This window comes from Mastomys coucha, unplaced genomic scaffold, assembly GCF_008632895.1.
Source record: "Mastomys coucha isolate ucsf_1 unplaced genomic scaffold, UCSF_Mcou_1 pScaffold23, whole genome shotgun sequence".
Taxonomy (NCBI): domain Eukaryota; kingdom Metazoa; phylum Chordata; class Mammalia; order Rodentia; family Muridae; genus Mastomys; species Mastomys coucha.
This window is the reverse complement of record NW_022196906.1, coordinates 78515209-78528575: the sequence shown is the minus strand read 5'-3', so window position 1 is coordinate 78528575 and position 13367 is coordinate 78515209. Positions and strand designations below refer to the sequence as shown.

At 40.2% G+C, this 13367-nt stretch overlaps 1 protein-coding gene across 2 annotated transcripts in view; it reads right to left on the bottom strand.

The window, feature by feature from the left end:
* Positions 1-13367, bottom strand: part of Bckdhb (branched chain keto acid dehydrogenase E1 subunit beta) — a 185470-nt gene that overhangs the window by 106842 nt on the left and 65261 nt on the right. For both annotated transcript variants that reach the window (XM_031346342.1, XM_031346343.1), the window contains exons 7-8: positions 8834-8931; positions 6625-6735 (exon numbers count right to left, since the gene is read on the bottom strand). In XM_031346342.1, the coding sequence (XP_031202202.1) occupies positions 6625-6735; positions 8834-8931 (209 nt within the window). The remainder of the gene's footprint in view (positions 1-6624; positions 6736-8833; positions 8932-13367) is intronic.

Below are 13367 nucleotides of genomic sequence, written 5' to 3'. Positions count from 1 at the left end.
GTCCTAGTAGAATATTTTATGGAAAGAAAAGAAATCGCTGTCTAGAAATGAGGGAAAGAACATTATTAAATCAGGAACAACTGATTTACGTTGTTCATGCTCTCTGCCACAAATGAATTACTTCATGTTGCTTGTCTCCTATGATCACCCAGCTCCAAAACACACACAGCTCCAGGTGCCCCTGACCTGAAACCACAGAGCAACTACTCCCATATAACTGACTCTTAACAAAATGTTAAGGGTGAAAGAGGGTGCTAAGGAAAAGGAGGCAGAATGGAAAAAAATAGAATCTATATTCTTTTGTGATTTTGTTCATATTTTTAAATTATACAAAAAATAAGACATTGTGTCTTAGACAGGGTTTCTATTACTACAACAAAACAACATGACCAAAAACCAAGTTGGGGAGGAAAGGTTTTATTTGGGTTACACGCCCAGATCACAATCCTTCACTGGAAGAAGTTAGGAAAGGAACTCAAGCAACCCGGAGGCAGGAGCTGATGCAGAGACCATGGAGGGGTGCTGCCTCCTGGCTGCCTTCTGCTTGCTCAGCCTGCCTTCTTATAGAGCCCAGGTCCACCAGCCTAGAGATGGCACCACTCACAATGGGCTGGGCCCTCCCCCATTGATCACTAATTGAGAAAATGCCTTACAGTTGGATCGCATGGAGGCATTTCCTCTACTGAGGCTCCTTTCTCTCTGATGACTCCAGCTTATGTCAAGTTGATGCAGAAAACCAGCCAGTACACATTGCTTTGGGGTGTGGGGGTAGGGGAAGCAAAGGAAGTTGTAACACTCTCTTGTACTAGAAAGTTCTCCAAAGAGAGAAGCACTGATTCAACACACGGGGGTGCTTATGAAGAACAGAAGTCAATCAGCTTGGGCAAGGGAAGGCAGGCCTACGAAAGGGAACCAACTACTAGGATGTGATCCAGCTAAAAATCCCATCGCCAGTGGCACACCTGCAATGCACACTAGGAAATGAGAAGAGAAAAGGCAGCTGAAGCTCAGCCTGATACAAGGAGGTCTGAATGGTAAAACATGGGCTTCTGATTTATGAGAGGATACCACAGACCAATGCACATGTCTCGGGTACAAAGTATGACCACTGGGTTCTCAAGCACATCTACGCAAAAATGCACGGTGAAGTCAACATCAAAATTAGAATTAAAAAGCAAAACCTAAAAACTAAGCACAGAAAGGTATTTTTAAAACCCATCAGGACCAATCTGTGCTGGCCAAATGTTCTTGGATGTGTGGCCTTCAGCTGGAGCACAGTCAGCTTACCAGGAGCCACACTGTTGGAGAAAACTAACTTTCCCTCTCTCTCCCAGCCTCTAACTACTGCCAGCAGTTGGGAGGGATGTCATGTTCAACTCCCCTCTCCATTTTGGATCTGTACTAGTTTGGTCTTGCACAGGTCTTATGCATGCTGTCACGACCCTTGAAACCTCATATGTATAACTGCCCTGCTGTGTCTAGACACAGTTTCCTTGCAGGAAATCCTCAGGCTTTTACTATTTCTGACTCATTTCTACAATGATCCCTGAGCCTTGTATGGGGGTGGGGTGAGGGAGTACATAGATGTCTTTTAATTAGTGCTGAGCATCCTGTAGTCTCTTATTCTCTGAATCCTGGCTAATGATGGCTCTCTGTATTAATTGTTCTCTACTGTAAATAGAAACTTCTCTATGAGGGTTGAGAAATGCACTAATCTATGGGTATAATAAGAAGTCACTATGGATCACCTTAGCACTATGTCCACTTAGAAGAATAGTAGGTTCTCCCAAAGATAGCATTCTCGTAGATTTTACAGACTACTTCTTAGGCAAGTCACATGAAAATAATCTGCAGATATACTGGCATAAAAGGGAGGGGTAATGTACTCTTAGAAGAAAATTGTGTTGTGCTTTAGCAGATCTGAGGCTAGTAAGGACTTTTGTGAACCCAGTCAACATCAGGAAAACACTTGACTTGGTTACAAGTACTTTCAACAGTATGTTGGATCCTTGTATTGCTGGTTAAAACCGAGCTAAACCACAGCTACCCTAATTTGCAATGCTGTCTTTCCCACTTGTATTTTTAGTGCGGATGGTATTTCAGCTTAGAGATACGAGGTTCAGTCCAGATGTGATGGGGGGAGTGTTCTGTGTTCTGCTATGTAATCAGGTAAATTATTTTTAGAATTTTATTTAACTCTATCTATGTCATCTACATTCAAAGAGGATTTGTAGCCCCTTAGGGCAAAACACAAATATAATAACATACCAAATTAGTATCATGAGATCAAAGAGACAGCCAGAGGAAGAAAGGAAAAAAATATTGATATTTCTATCAATTGGGTTTTTCCTTCCTTTATTAGATGTACTAGTTGGATCTGTGTGTGATCCTAGATTGTCAAACCACTGTCCTGAAAGCTCCATTCACCTCAGGAAGATGAAAGAGAAGACCAGAGTGTTCTGCTGAGTGAGGCCTCTGGCTTGTTAGCCTCACTATCTTGGTTCTGTGATGCACTACTTTCATCATGCCGATGCTCGGCTTGATGGCCCTCCAGTTTGACAGTGGGAGCCAGCCTGACAATCCTGGATGGCTTTGGGTCTCTTTGTGACTCTCTTCATTGCTTATCTTGGCACACTTCTTGTTTTCCTTTCATAATACCAAAAGGGAAGTGTTTTGATACTTAGCCTTTTCCCCCAGGGAATTAGAGATGATTTATTTATTTTTATTTTGTGAGTGTTATACATGCGTGTACGTGTGCCACATGTGTGCCTGGTATCCATAGAGACCAGGAGGGAGTCTAATCACCTGTAATTGGAGTTACAGGCAGCTTTTGAGTGACCATGTAGGTGCTGGAAACCAAACTTGGGTCCTCTGCAAGAACAGCAAGTATTCTTACCCTCTGAGGCAATCACTCAGGATCCTAGAGACGATTTGGAAAAAAAAAAAAATGACCCTATAACCATAGTATAAGCATACTAAAAATAAAAGCTTTGAGTTTTGTTTTGTTTTGCTTAATTCAGATTAAGCTTTTCCTCTTCTTTATGAAATTTATAGATATCAAAATGTAGTCCTATTTTTAGTAGCTGTGCTTTGTCAGAGGACAAAATTTGATTCCTCAGTTTTATTCACTATGGCTTAACACACATATGCATCTTTTGGAATTCTCAATCAGGAAATATCATTAGAAATACAAATGATAAATGCAATGCATACCTGAGCAGCTTGCATAGGAAAGTGAATCTGGGAGCATTGAGGATTTCTATTTTTTTTCTTAGCCCTGCACACTGTTTATAAGGTATGTGAGTGAGTATGTGTGTGAGTGAATGTGTGTGTGTGAGTGTGTAAGTATAAGAAAATGTATGTGTATTCATTTGTGTGTATATATATTTTTTTATTCATGTGCATATATAGGTATATGTTTGAATGTATATGTATGATCGTGTTTATATATGTGAGTTAGTAATTAAATGTGTGTTGTGTTTGCATAAGTGAATGTGTTTATATATGGTAGCATATATCTGAGTGTATGTGTGTGTATTTGTGGGTATGTATATGTGTGTAACTATATCTGTGTATATGTGGTATGACTCTATGTGTGACTGTATATACTGTGTAGTAGTAAGTGTATGACTATATGTGTGAATGTATCTATTAGTATATGAATGTATGCATGAGACAATGTACATGTATTTGCATGAGCATATATGCATGCATGTGAGTTAAGTATATGTGCAAGGGAAAGAATATATATGTGGGTTAGAGTGTGTGTGTGTGTGTGTGTGTGTGTGTGTGTGTAGAAGTATATGTGCTCTGTTGTGCACAGCAGAGTTCTGAATGTTGCCCAGGGAATCATAGCACTGTAGTATATTCAAACAAACCCTTATAATTAAGAAAAAGTTTTAATTTATGATAAGAACTCTACTGTCTACCTTTGAGATTATAAGTGAACTATAACATGTTTATGACAATAACTAGGGGTGTGTGTTATAATCTCTAGTGTAGTGAGTGAAATAATAATAAAAGACTGCAGATCTAGCAAGCTAGTAAAAACTATAAATTACAAATAGCTGGTCAGCCCAAAAGAATGAATGAAGTATGTACAAAGAGCAGCTGGGGTCCATATAAAACAGGCAGTAGATGATAGATGTAAACTCACAGAGAAGCAATGACATAAATATAAACAGATTAAATAATCCTAACAGTTTTATGAATAAATTCTGGATAAAATTTATATAAAAACAAAAATTGTTTAAATTTAATAAATAAGGAATTAGAAAACCTTCACTGTCACTATCTGTATTAGGAACTGAGTTCATTTCCACTAACCAAATGTAAAGAAAAGCCTGGGCCCACATGGCTATACTGTGGAAGTGGAGCCAGAAAAAAAAATCATGAGGAACCATACTATTAACAACCTAAAAAAAATAAAATAAACTGTAATACAGATAAGTCTATGTATAAATATGCAAGTAGTTTAAATGAAATTTCTCATCTGTGCTGACGATACTCCTTCCAAGATCCAAAAAACCCTCTAACAAAAAAACCCAATACCAGACATGAGAAGCCCTCTTTTGAGTCATTGGCCAGGTTGTCCAAGAGACTCCTAAAACATTACAGCGTATTCCTAATGCCATTAGTGGCCCCCACAGAGGTGGAAGATAAGTCTCTATTGCTGAAGACCCCATAAACTTCAGAAAAGGCCCCGTGCTGGGAATGATGCTTCCTCCGTGGAGACTAGCTTACATGGTACCAGGAGGCACCACGCAATCTTCCAACCGAGGGAAGCAACCAACAGTCTACAGAGTTATGATGCCTATGAACCACAACAACGACAGGCTTAGAACAATAACCCTAAGGGTACAGGCTCACATATCTTGGCAATAACCAACAGCCATTCTAGCTGGACTTAAGGCCCACCCAACAAGAAGAAAATCATGTCTGATACTGGAAACCCTGCTAGTGAAGTCGTGGATCTTGGAGGAGAACCTACAACCACTACTTTACTATGCCAGCATAATCCCTAACTATATTATAAATATATGCTCTTATACGTAGAGATAAATGGAATCCTTATCCATCATGAAGGAAGTTACTCTTTGCAACAGTTGGAGAGTGTAACAGAAAGCCACGACCAATCAAAACGCAGAGTTGTGGAATCCCGATAAATGACGCTTCGAAACGACTCCCACACCTAAGATTCAGGGAACGTTGTGGAAGTGTGTACGGAAAGAGTGTAAAAACCAGAAGAATGGGGAGTTTGTTGTGAGACTGTGTCTCTCAGTAAAATCAGAAGCTACACCTATAAAACCTCACCAACATGACCAAATGGCCAAATATAAGCTGCATAAGTACAATGAACATCCTAATGAGGATTGGTGGAGAGGGCAAGAGGCCTCAACCCAAGACAGAGAAGTATCGGCAACTAAGAAATGCCAAGAGCAGTAGCAATAATCTTCCCCAGGGAAGAGCACACCAATTGAAACATACATACAAGTCCATTGTACACACAGAGGAGGCTGCAGCTATATATTTAGGACTATATATGGATATATGTATATATATGCAACAATAATTAATTTAAAAAGGCCATAAATTTGAAAGAAGGGGGGGTTATAAAGGAGGATCTGGAGGGAAGAAAGAGAGAGGGAAAATGATGTAATTATGTTATAATAACAGAAAATTTAAAAAGCAATTACAAAGGGAGGACACAGGTTGGGTGGGTAGAGAAAGGAAGAGTTGGGGGGTGAATAGTTTCAAAGACATTATGTGAAATTCTCAAAAGAACTAAAAATACTTTTAAAATTTAAAATTAGTAATCATAAAATACTCTAAATCTTAGGGTTTATTTGCTATAGCAACAAATACAGAAAAAGAGAGAAAGAAATACCTGTAATTACTATCTGGACGTCAGTAGATGAGATCATCACAAAGAGGATCTGACTTTCCCTTGGGCACTGATGTAAGAACTGACACTCTATAAACTACTCAGAAGTCAATGCATAAGATACTGGTTATAAACTCAGCTCTATTCTTCAAAGACAACTATGTGGGCTTACTTAGTAATAAGGGCATCAGAGATCCAATCTAAATATCAGGACAGAAACTATCGTTCAGAGTCGCCAGAATCTCACAATATAACATTCAGGCTGTGATCCACAGGATCAATCTGATATAACTAGAGTAATTTCCTAGAGAATAATGTGGTGGATTATAAAGAAAAAGACTTTCAAAAATGGAGCCAAATCATTTACCTCCCTAAATGAAGCCAAGCTTGCTGAACCTAGCCAGTGAGAAGTCAGCTTCACGGTGACTTCACTGGTCCTGACACTCACTCTCTCTGTACACCACTGTTTCCCACAGAAGTCAATGTGAGTTGTCTACAAGGACAACACTGAGATATTTTCAACAGAAAAAAACCATGGGAGGACAAAATCAGTCTAAAGGGATCCGGTTGTTTGAACATCAAGCTACAGCACCTATACCATTCGCATCACAGATTTAAAACTTTGAAATCGGTAGAAAGCGCTCATGCAAGTCACAATTTCAAAACAGTTCTTTTCAAATATCCAAAAAAGTTGACAGAAGGCCTTAGGGAAACAGTATGCATCAGTTACAGACTTATACCTTGCAAACTGTATCCACATCCCAAGGCACAATCGTCCGCAGATCGATGACTTCGCAAGACACTCCAAGCTTTTCTTGGGCCATGGAAGCCACCTCCCGGATGACATGAACCTGAAAATGAGGGAAATACAGAGAGAATGACTAGAACAGTTTGGAGCTGAAAGACTAGCTAAATGTCAGCATCATTCGTAAGCATACTGTCTACAGTTGGAGAAATGATCTACAGGGAGAATTCACTTATGTTGATCACTGAGTCACAAAAATGATCAAGGACAAATGTCTAGAAACCAGTTAGAAAAAAAATGCCAGGAAAAAGGGAGAAATATTCATTCCAAAAGGTCAGAAGGCAAACTGGCAGAGGCAAAAGCAGGATGACTACAACGCATACAGAGAGAGTCCACACACCACCAACATTTAAAGAAAACATGAAACAGCTAAAGAAACTGAAAAACAAACAAACAAACAAAAAAAAAGTCAGAAATCCCAAAAGCTAAAGACCAAAAGGTTTCATAGACAAAGTAGCAAGTACCCACACCCAAGTAAGAGATAAATGCTGGGTTTAATAACTAGGAGAGGCACTGGGACTTGCTGCTCTTGCAGATGACCTGGATTCGATCCTTAGCATCATACACATTGGCTGACACCTAGCTCAGAGAGAGAGAGAGAGAGAGAGAGAGAGAGAGAGAGAGAGAGAGAGAGAGAGGCAGGCAGGCAGACAGGCAGACAGGCAGAGAGGCAGAGAGGCAGACAGACAAAGTGGAGAACTACAACACCAAGCCCTGCTGTTACATTATGGCTAAGGCAAATCCAATGAAACTATCACTAGGAAAGAGGAAAATAGCTTAAGATACCTAATTCTGTCACAGGATCAAAGGAGAGGTGGTCCACATGGCCAGCAAAGCACTTATGAGAGAAAGCAAAAGATAGGATGAAAAAGATCTCAGTGCAACATGTAACATAGACATGCAATATGAGCGACAAAGGTGTTCTTAATGGACACAGCTGTGTATACCCATTTAATATCTCAGTATGACTGAGCAGGTATCTCCAGTCACAAAATGAGTAAATGCCAAGGAAGGAAAATGTAGCATAGTGATCAAGCTAATAAAATTGTGTTGCTTGTAAGCTGGGCACAGTGGCAAGAGCCTGAAATCCCAGCGCTTGGGAGGTACAGGCAGGAGGAGCAGGAATTCAATTGCATCATCAGCTGCTTAGCAAATTCAAGGCCTGACCTGAGCAGCATTAAGACTCTGTTTAAAGGCAGTCATGGCTGAACGAGGTACAGAGGACAAATAATAGATGAGTCCTCAGCCTTAAGTGAGACCTGAGGCTCAGGGACAATGTAGAAGAGGGGTCAGAAAGAGCTGGAAGACAGGAGAAGAGCTGTAAAGACACCATCTTCCTGGCAAGACATTCATGTTGAAGCCTAGAGCTTAGATCAGCTATGGCTGGCTGCACTTGCTCTTCACAAGAATGGGCCTACCAATGGCCAGTCATGAACAAAGGAAGGGTTTAGGGATGCCTCACCACACTGTGGAAATATTTACCACTGACAGATTTATAGGGAAGAGGAATCACTGCCTTCAGACTCGTAACCCCAACTAGGCTCCAACGGATAGTGCTACTCCACTGCTCACACAGATACCACTGTGGTTAAACTAACTGAGTCACAAAAGTCATAAATCTAGGAACAAGACTGAGGCGCATAAAGAAGGGGCTGTGATAAAGATGAAAGAGAAAAGAGAGAGGGTTAGGAGATGAAAGTAATCAGAGCGTGTGTGTGTGCGCGCGCGCGCATGTGTGTCTGTGGGTGTGTGTGTGAAAGTGTCAAAGCAGAAATTAATCAAAAATAAAAATAAATAAAACCTTGCTTTAAAAAAAAGTTAGATCACTTAAAGTGTGCTCAGAGTAGATCATATAGAATAGAGCAGTCTCTGCAGTCTGCACACACACATGCATATGTGCACTACAATAATAAACTATTGATTAATTTGATTGGGGTCATCATTTAACAGTACATACATATGTGAAATCATCATGCTATCAGCCTCAAATCATTCTTATCTGTCAGTTACGCCTTAATAAAGTTGGAGGTGAGGGTGGATACCATTAGCACACAGAGACCATCCGAGACATAAAGAACACACCAGAATGACAAACAGGAGTTTCTCAGAGCAGTGTGGACTCAGAGGTGGTCAGCGTTACAGACCTGAGTGCCCCAGGCAACCAGAGTCACATCGCTGCCCTCCTGGATGACTTCAGCTTGAGACAAGGGGATCTTGTAGGGTTCTACTGGGACCTGTTCCACTAAATACATAATGAGAGAGAAAAACAAAAGTTAATTAATATTCCCGGGGTGACCCTTATGTCTTAAAGAATATAAGAAATCTCACCATGACAGGGTCTCATTGTTGAAAGCCTCATGTAAAAATATAAATTTTATTATAGAGCTCCATGACAGCACAGCCCAGATAAATACATGCAGCATTTGAAATATATCATCTATCCTGAAACATGAAAGACTGCAGTCAGGACTGAATAAATCTTAATGGTGCATGTTTTTGCCCGACTTAACTCATCAGAATAGGCGAAGCGTAAGAACTGAGCATTCAATGGCATGATGATGACCGAGGGAAATGGACTGTGATGGATGGAATTCTCTGCACTGCACAGATTTAAAACTGTTATTGTTAAAATGTTTATACATTTGGGTCCAGTGAAATGGTTCAGCATGTGAAAGTTCTTGCAGCACAAGCTGGGGGACCTGAGTTCAATTCCCAGAACCCACATAAAGAAGGAAGAAGAAAAGCCACTAGACTCCTACTTCCACTCACATACCGTGTCATGTCCAAACAAAATCATTTAAGAGTTCATTTTAAAGGGAGCTTAAAAATTATTAACAAATTTGCCAAAACCCTATGTCACTGTTCAAGTAAGTTCTTAAGTTCTCAGACCAGTTTTCTTTCAAGCAGGAAACACATGAACATTTGAAACACAGGGGAAACACACAGTAGGATTAAGTTTATTGTGTTTCATTTTTGTACCTTGCAAGGATGAAAAATATTACCCATAAGCGACCAACAGATGGAAAAACGGACAGGCACAGAGACACACTTGACCAGGGGACTAAATTCTACGAGGATGTTAACCATCATGAAAGTCAAGACCGAACTGAGGACACCTGGCCAAAGATAGCACCCTGGCCCTCTGCCCTTACTTCATGCTCTAGCTGCAAGATCACAGGCCAGCAGAAAGAACAGGAAACCAGCATACATTCTAGTCTGCTTGTGAGCCAGTGAGGGACATGCAAGAACCCTGTCTTCCTGTCTTGTAAATCAATTGTCAGCTGTTGAAGGGCAAATCCCTGAAATAAGGACTCTGAGGCTGGCACACTAGCATCATGGCTTGGCATCTTGGCACATCTTCTTTGAAAAATTACCAGCAATGACTGCCTTGTTGTCTTAAATAAATTACCCAGAACAATAAGGCCTCATTATTTTAGCAATTAAGGAACAGCATGGCAAACAATGCTTTATTCTCTCTCTCTCTCTTTTTTTAACATCATAAAAATAGTGTGATTCAGGGAAAGGCATATTAAGATCAAATTGGGGGCCATAAAACCCTCTTTAGGGGGCAAGTAAAGTCTGGGATAAACATCAAGAACCAATGTCTCGGGCTGGTGAGATGGCTCAGCGGTTAAGAACACTGACTGCTCTTCCAGAGGTCATGAGTTCAAATCCCAGCAACCATACATGGTGGTTCACAACCATCCGTAATGAAAAACAAATTAAAAAAAAAAAAAAACGAACCAATGTCTCAGCACATGGGAGTGCCAAGCCTACCCTAGGTAAGTCTCAGGGGGGATGGCAAAGCCTTCCACTAGTCCAAGAGTGAATGTTGACAGTATGTACATTAAAGTCCACTTTCTATTTTCTAGCCCCTGCCCCCATGTGTACAGCCTGAAGACTGCTCCCATGTGCAGACTAATCCTACCAAAATTAGCTAAATCAGACTCCTTCTTCAGCTGTACATAAGAACCCTGGCTCCCTGTTCAACTGTGTATACTAAACAGGCTGAGCTTCAGGGTGCTGCAGTTTCTCCATTCAAGAACCCAAAGCACTGGATTCCAGTCTTCTTGTATGTTGTGTCTATGTAAACCCACTCTTCATCCTCTCACCGCCCCAGTCAGGTCAGTCCCTGGGCGAGCTGAATGCCGCAGATCTCTGCAGGGTTCTTCTCAGCTCTGTATCAGTTTAATCTTAAGCACTTGAAACTCAGAGTACAACTCGAATATGCTCATTTGCAAATGAGCCAAGCCAGACGTGCCAGTGAAAATCCACAGGTACTCTGTACTTATATTAGTTTAAATGATAACATATTCCAGGAGAAGGTTATTTCAAATTTGCAAGTGTGCATTCCTATGTGCTAGGTGCTCTCTGAAAAGGAGCAAGCCACAGGAGTTGGGACTCCGGCATCGGGAGCTATGGAGCATCACATATGCTCAGAGCATGCACACCAACTGAATCCATTCCCCTCTCCTTCATGCTGACTGCATTCACATCCTAATGAGCAGTGCAGAGAACTCCTCAGCACCAGATCCACAGCGATGGCAGGCAGTGCAACTAAGAGAACAAGAAGTCGTTAGGAAGCCTAACAGAGGGCACAGATACTGGCCAGGACAGATTTTATAAACAGATAGATACTATAAACCTTTTACCTCCACACTCGCTCGCACATGAGAACACATTTGCATGCCTAGCACATGTTCACTTACAGACTCATGGCATGAATATGTTCATTTTATTTCCAAATAGCTCATGTCATTTCATATACTTCTCCCCCAATTTTCTTCTAATAAGCCATCATAAACGGATTTTTGCAAGACACGAAATGCATAATAATATATATACTATGTATAATACAGTCAGTTAACAATGACTAAATACCCAATGTATCTAAGCCTCAAATAAGACACTGGACCAAAAAAAAAAAAAAAAAAAAAAAAAAAAAAAAAAAAAAAAAAAAAAAAAAAAAAAAAAAAAAAAAAAACCACTGAAGAAGTCACTCATACTACTGAAAAAAAATGAAAACCTCTCTGGGAATTATAATGAAAAAAGATACTAGTATTAGCCAAAAAATAAAAACATAATATCGACAACATATTATCAGTCACTCTGGGGGTCCGGTAGGAGGCAATAGCCCGCTTATGGAAATCAAAGAGGCCTCACCAAGTATGGCGTGAGTGGAGAAGTCTTGGAGACAGAGGTGGTTGGCATGAGAGACAATAAAGAAGGATTCTGGTCTAGAGAGCTACCCTCAGGACAGCCAGGACTACACAAAGAAAACCTATCTCCCAAAAAAATAAAAAAAATAAAAATCTGAAAGGAAACAAAAAGTGTGGAAGTGTCAGCCAAGTATACATAGGCATCTAAGGAAACAGACTTACGATATTTCAGATGAGGAAAATACTGAAACCTGTAAGTTATCATCCCCCATCCCTTTAAAGAACTTGGCAGTGCCTTCTGATTTCCCATATTAATTACTTGTGATTAACCTTCATGCTGCAAATTCCCCTGTGAAGTATGCAATGACCATTACCAGTATATAAGGACTGATCAATATATATATATATATATATATAGAGAGAGAGAGAGAGAGAGAGAGAGAGAGACATTGATCCTTCCCCACACATTGAACTTCAAGAGTAACAGTTTCCCCACAAATGTAAAACATAATTATTTATTATTTATTATACCTGATGCCCTGACAAGACATAAATGTTCCCTGTATTAAAAAGTACTGGCTGTGCATTTCTGGAATGCTAGCCTATGGTGTCTGGTGATTAGATATATTTAATGTCTGCATTGCATCCTGAAAACAGCCTGCCTCACCTGTCAGTTCTATGGGAGGGGAAAGGACAAATGTATCTGTCCAAACAGAAGCTAGGCTCCACATCATCTCTGCATCTAATCTGGTAGTCTCCGACAAGTTATTATATTACTTTTGTGTCCCAGGATCCCACCTGTGACTATGGAAATATCACAGGAACATGAAGACGCATTACCTTAATCACAACAGACATCTTTTGTGTCCTGAGGAATAAGATAGCATTACAATCTACAAATGTCACTGACCCCATCTGTAAGGCTGCATAGGACATTTCCATTTTAGGAAGAATATGTGTATTACCCACAGGCCATTTGTTGTATATATCTCAGAGAGGCACTGTGGATTAATATTCCCTTTTTGAAATGTTAGTACAAATAATGCAAATGAAGCTATTAGAAAGCAATGCACCTGTAGGTGGAAGAGAGCCACACTGAATACTGTATCTGTGATCTCTCTGCTTCCTGGACAAACTTAACTGCAAAGATGGGAAGCTACAAAGCTCATATCTATGCACGCCATAGACAATGATTCCCTTAAGACCTGACTATTAAATAAAACCCATCTGAACAAATACAACAAGAATCCACAAGTATCCTGCAGGTGATCAGAAGACTTCTCATGCAGATAGTTTATATAGAATCATTTTAAGGTTGTAAGTGTCTTTATGTATGCTATTTAAGTGTCTTTATGTATGTCATTATTTCAGAAGGTCACGTATTCTTATATTTTTGGTTGTGAGCCTAGCCTTTAATGGCTGAGCCATCTCTCCAGCCCCAAAGTCATGTATTCTTACCATTGAAATGTCATTAAAGAACTTATTGTTTTAGCCGGGCAGTGGTGGTGCATGCCTTTAA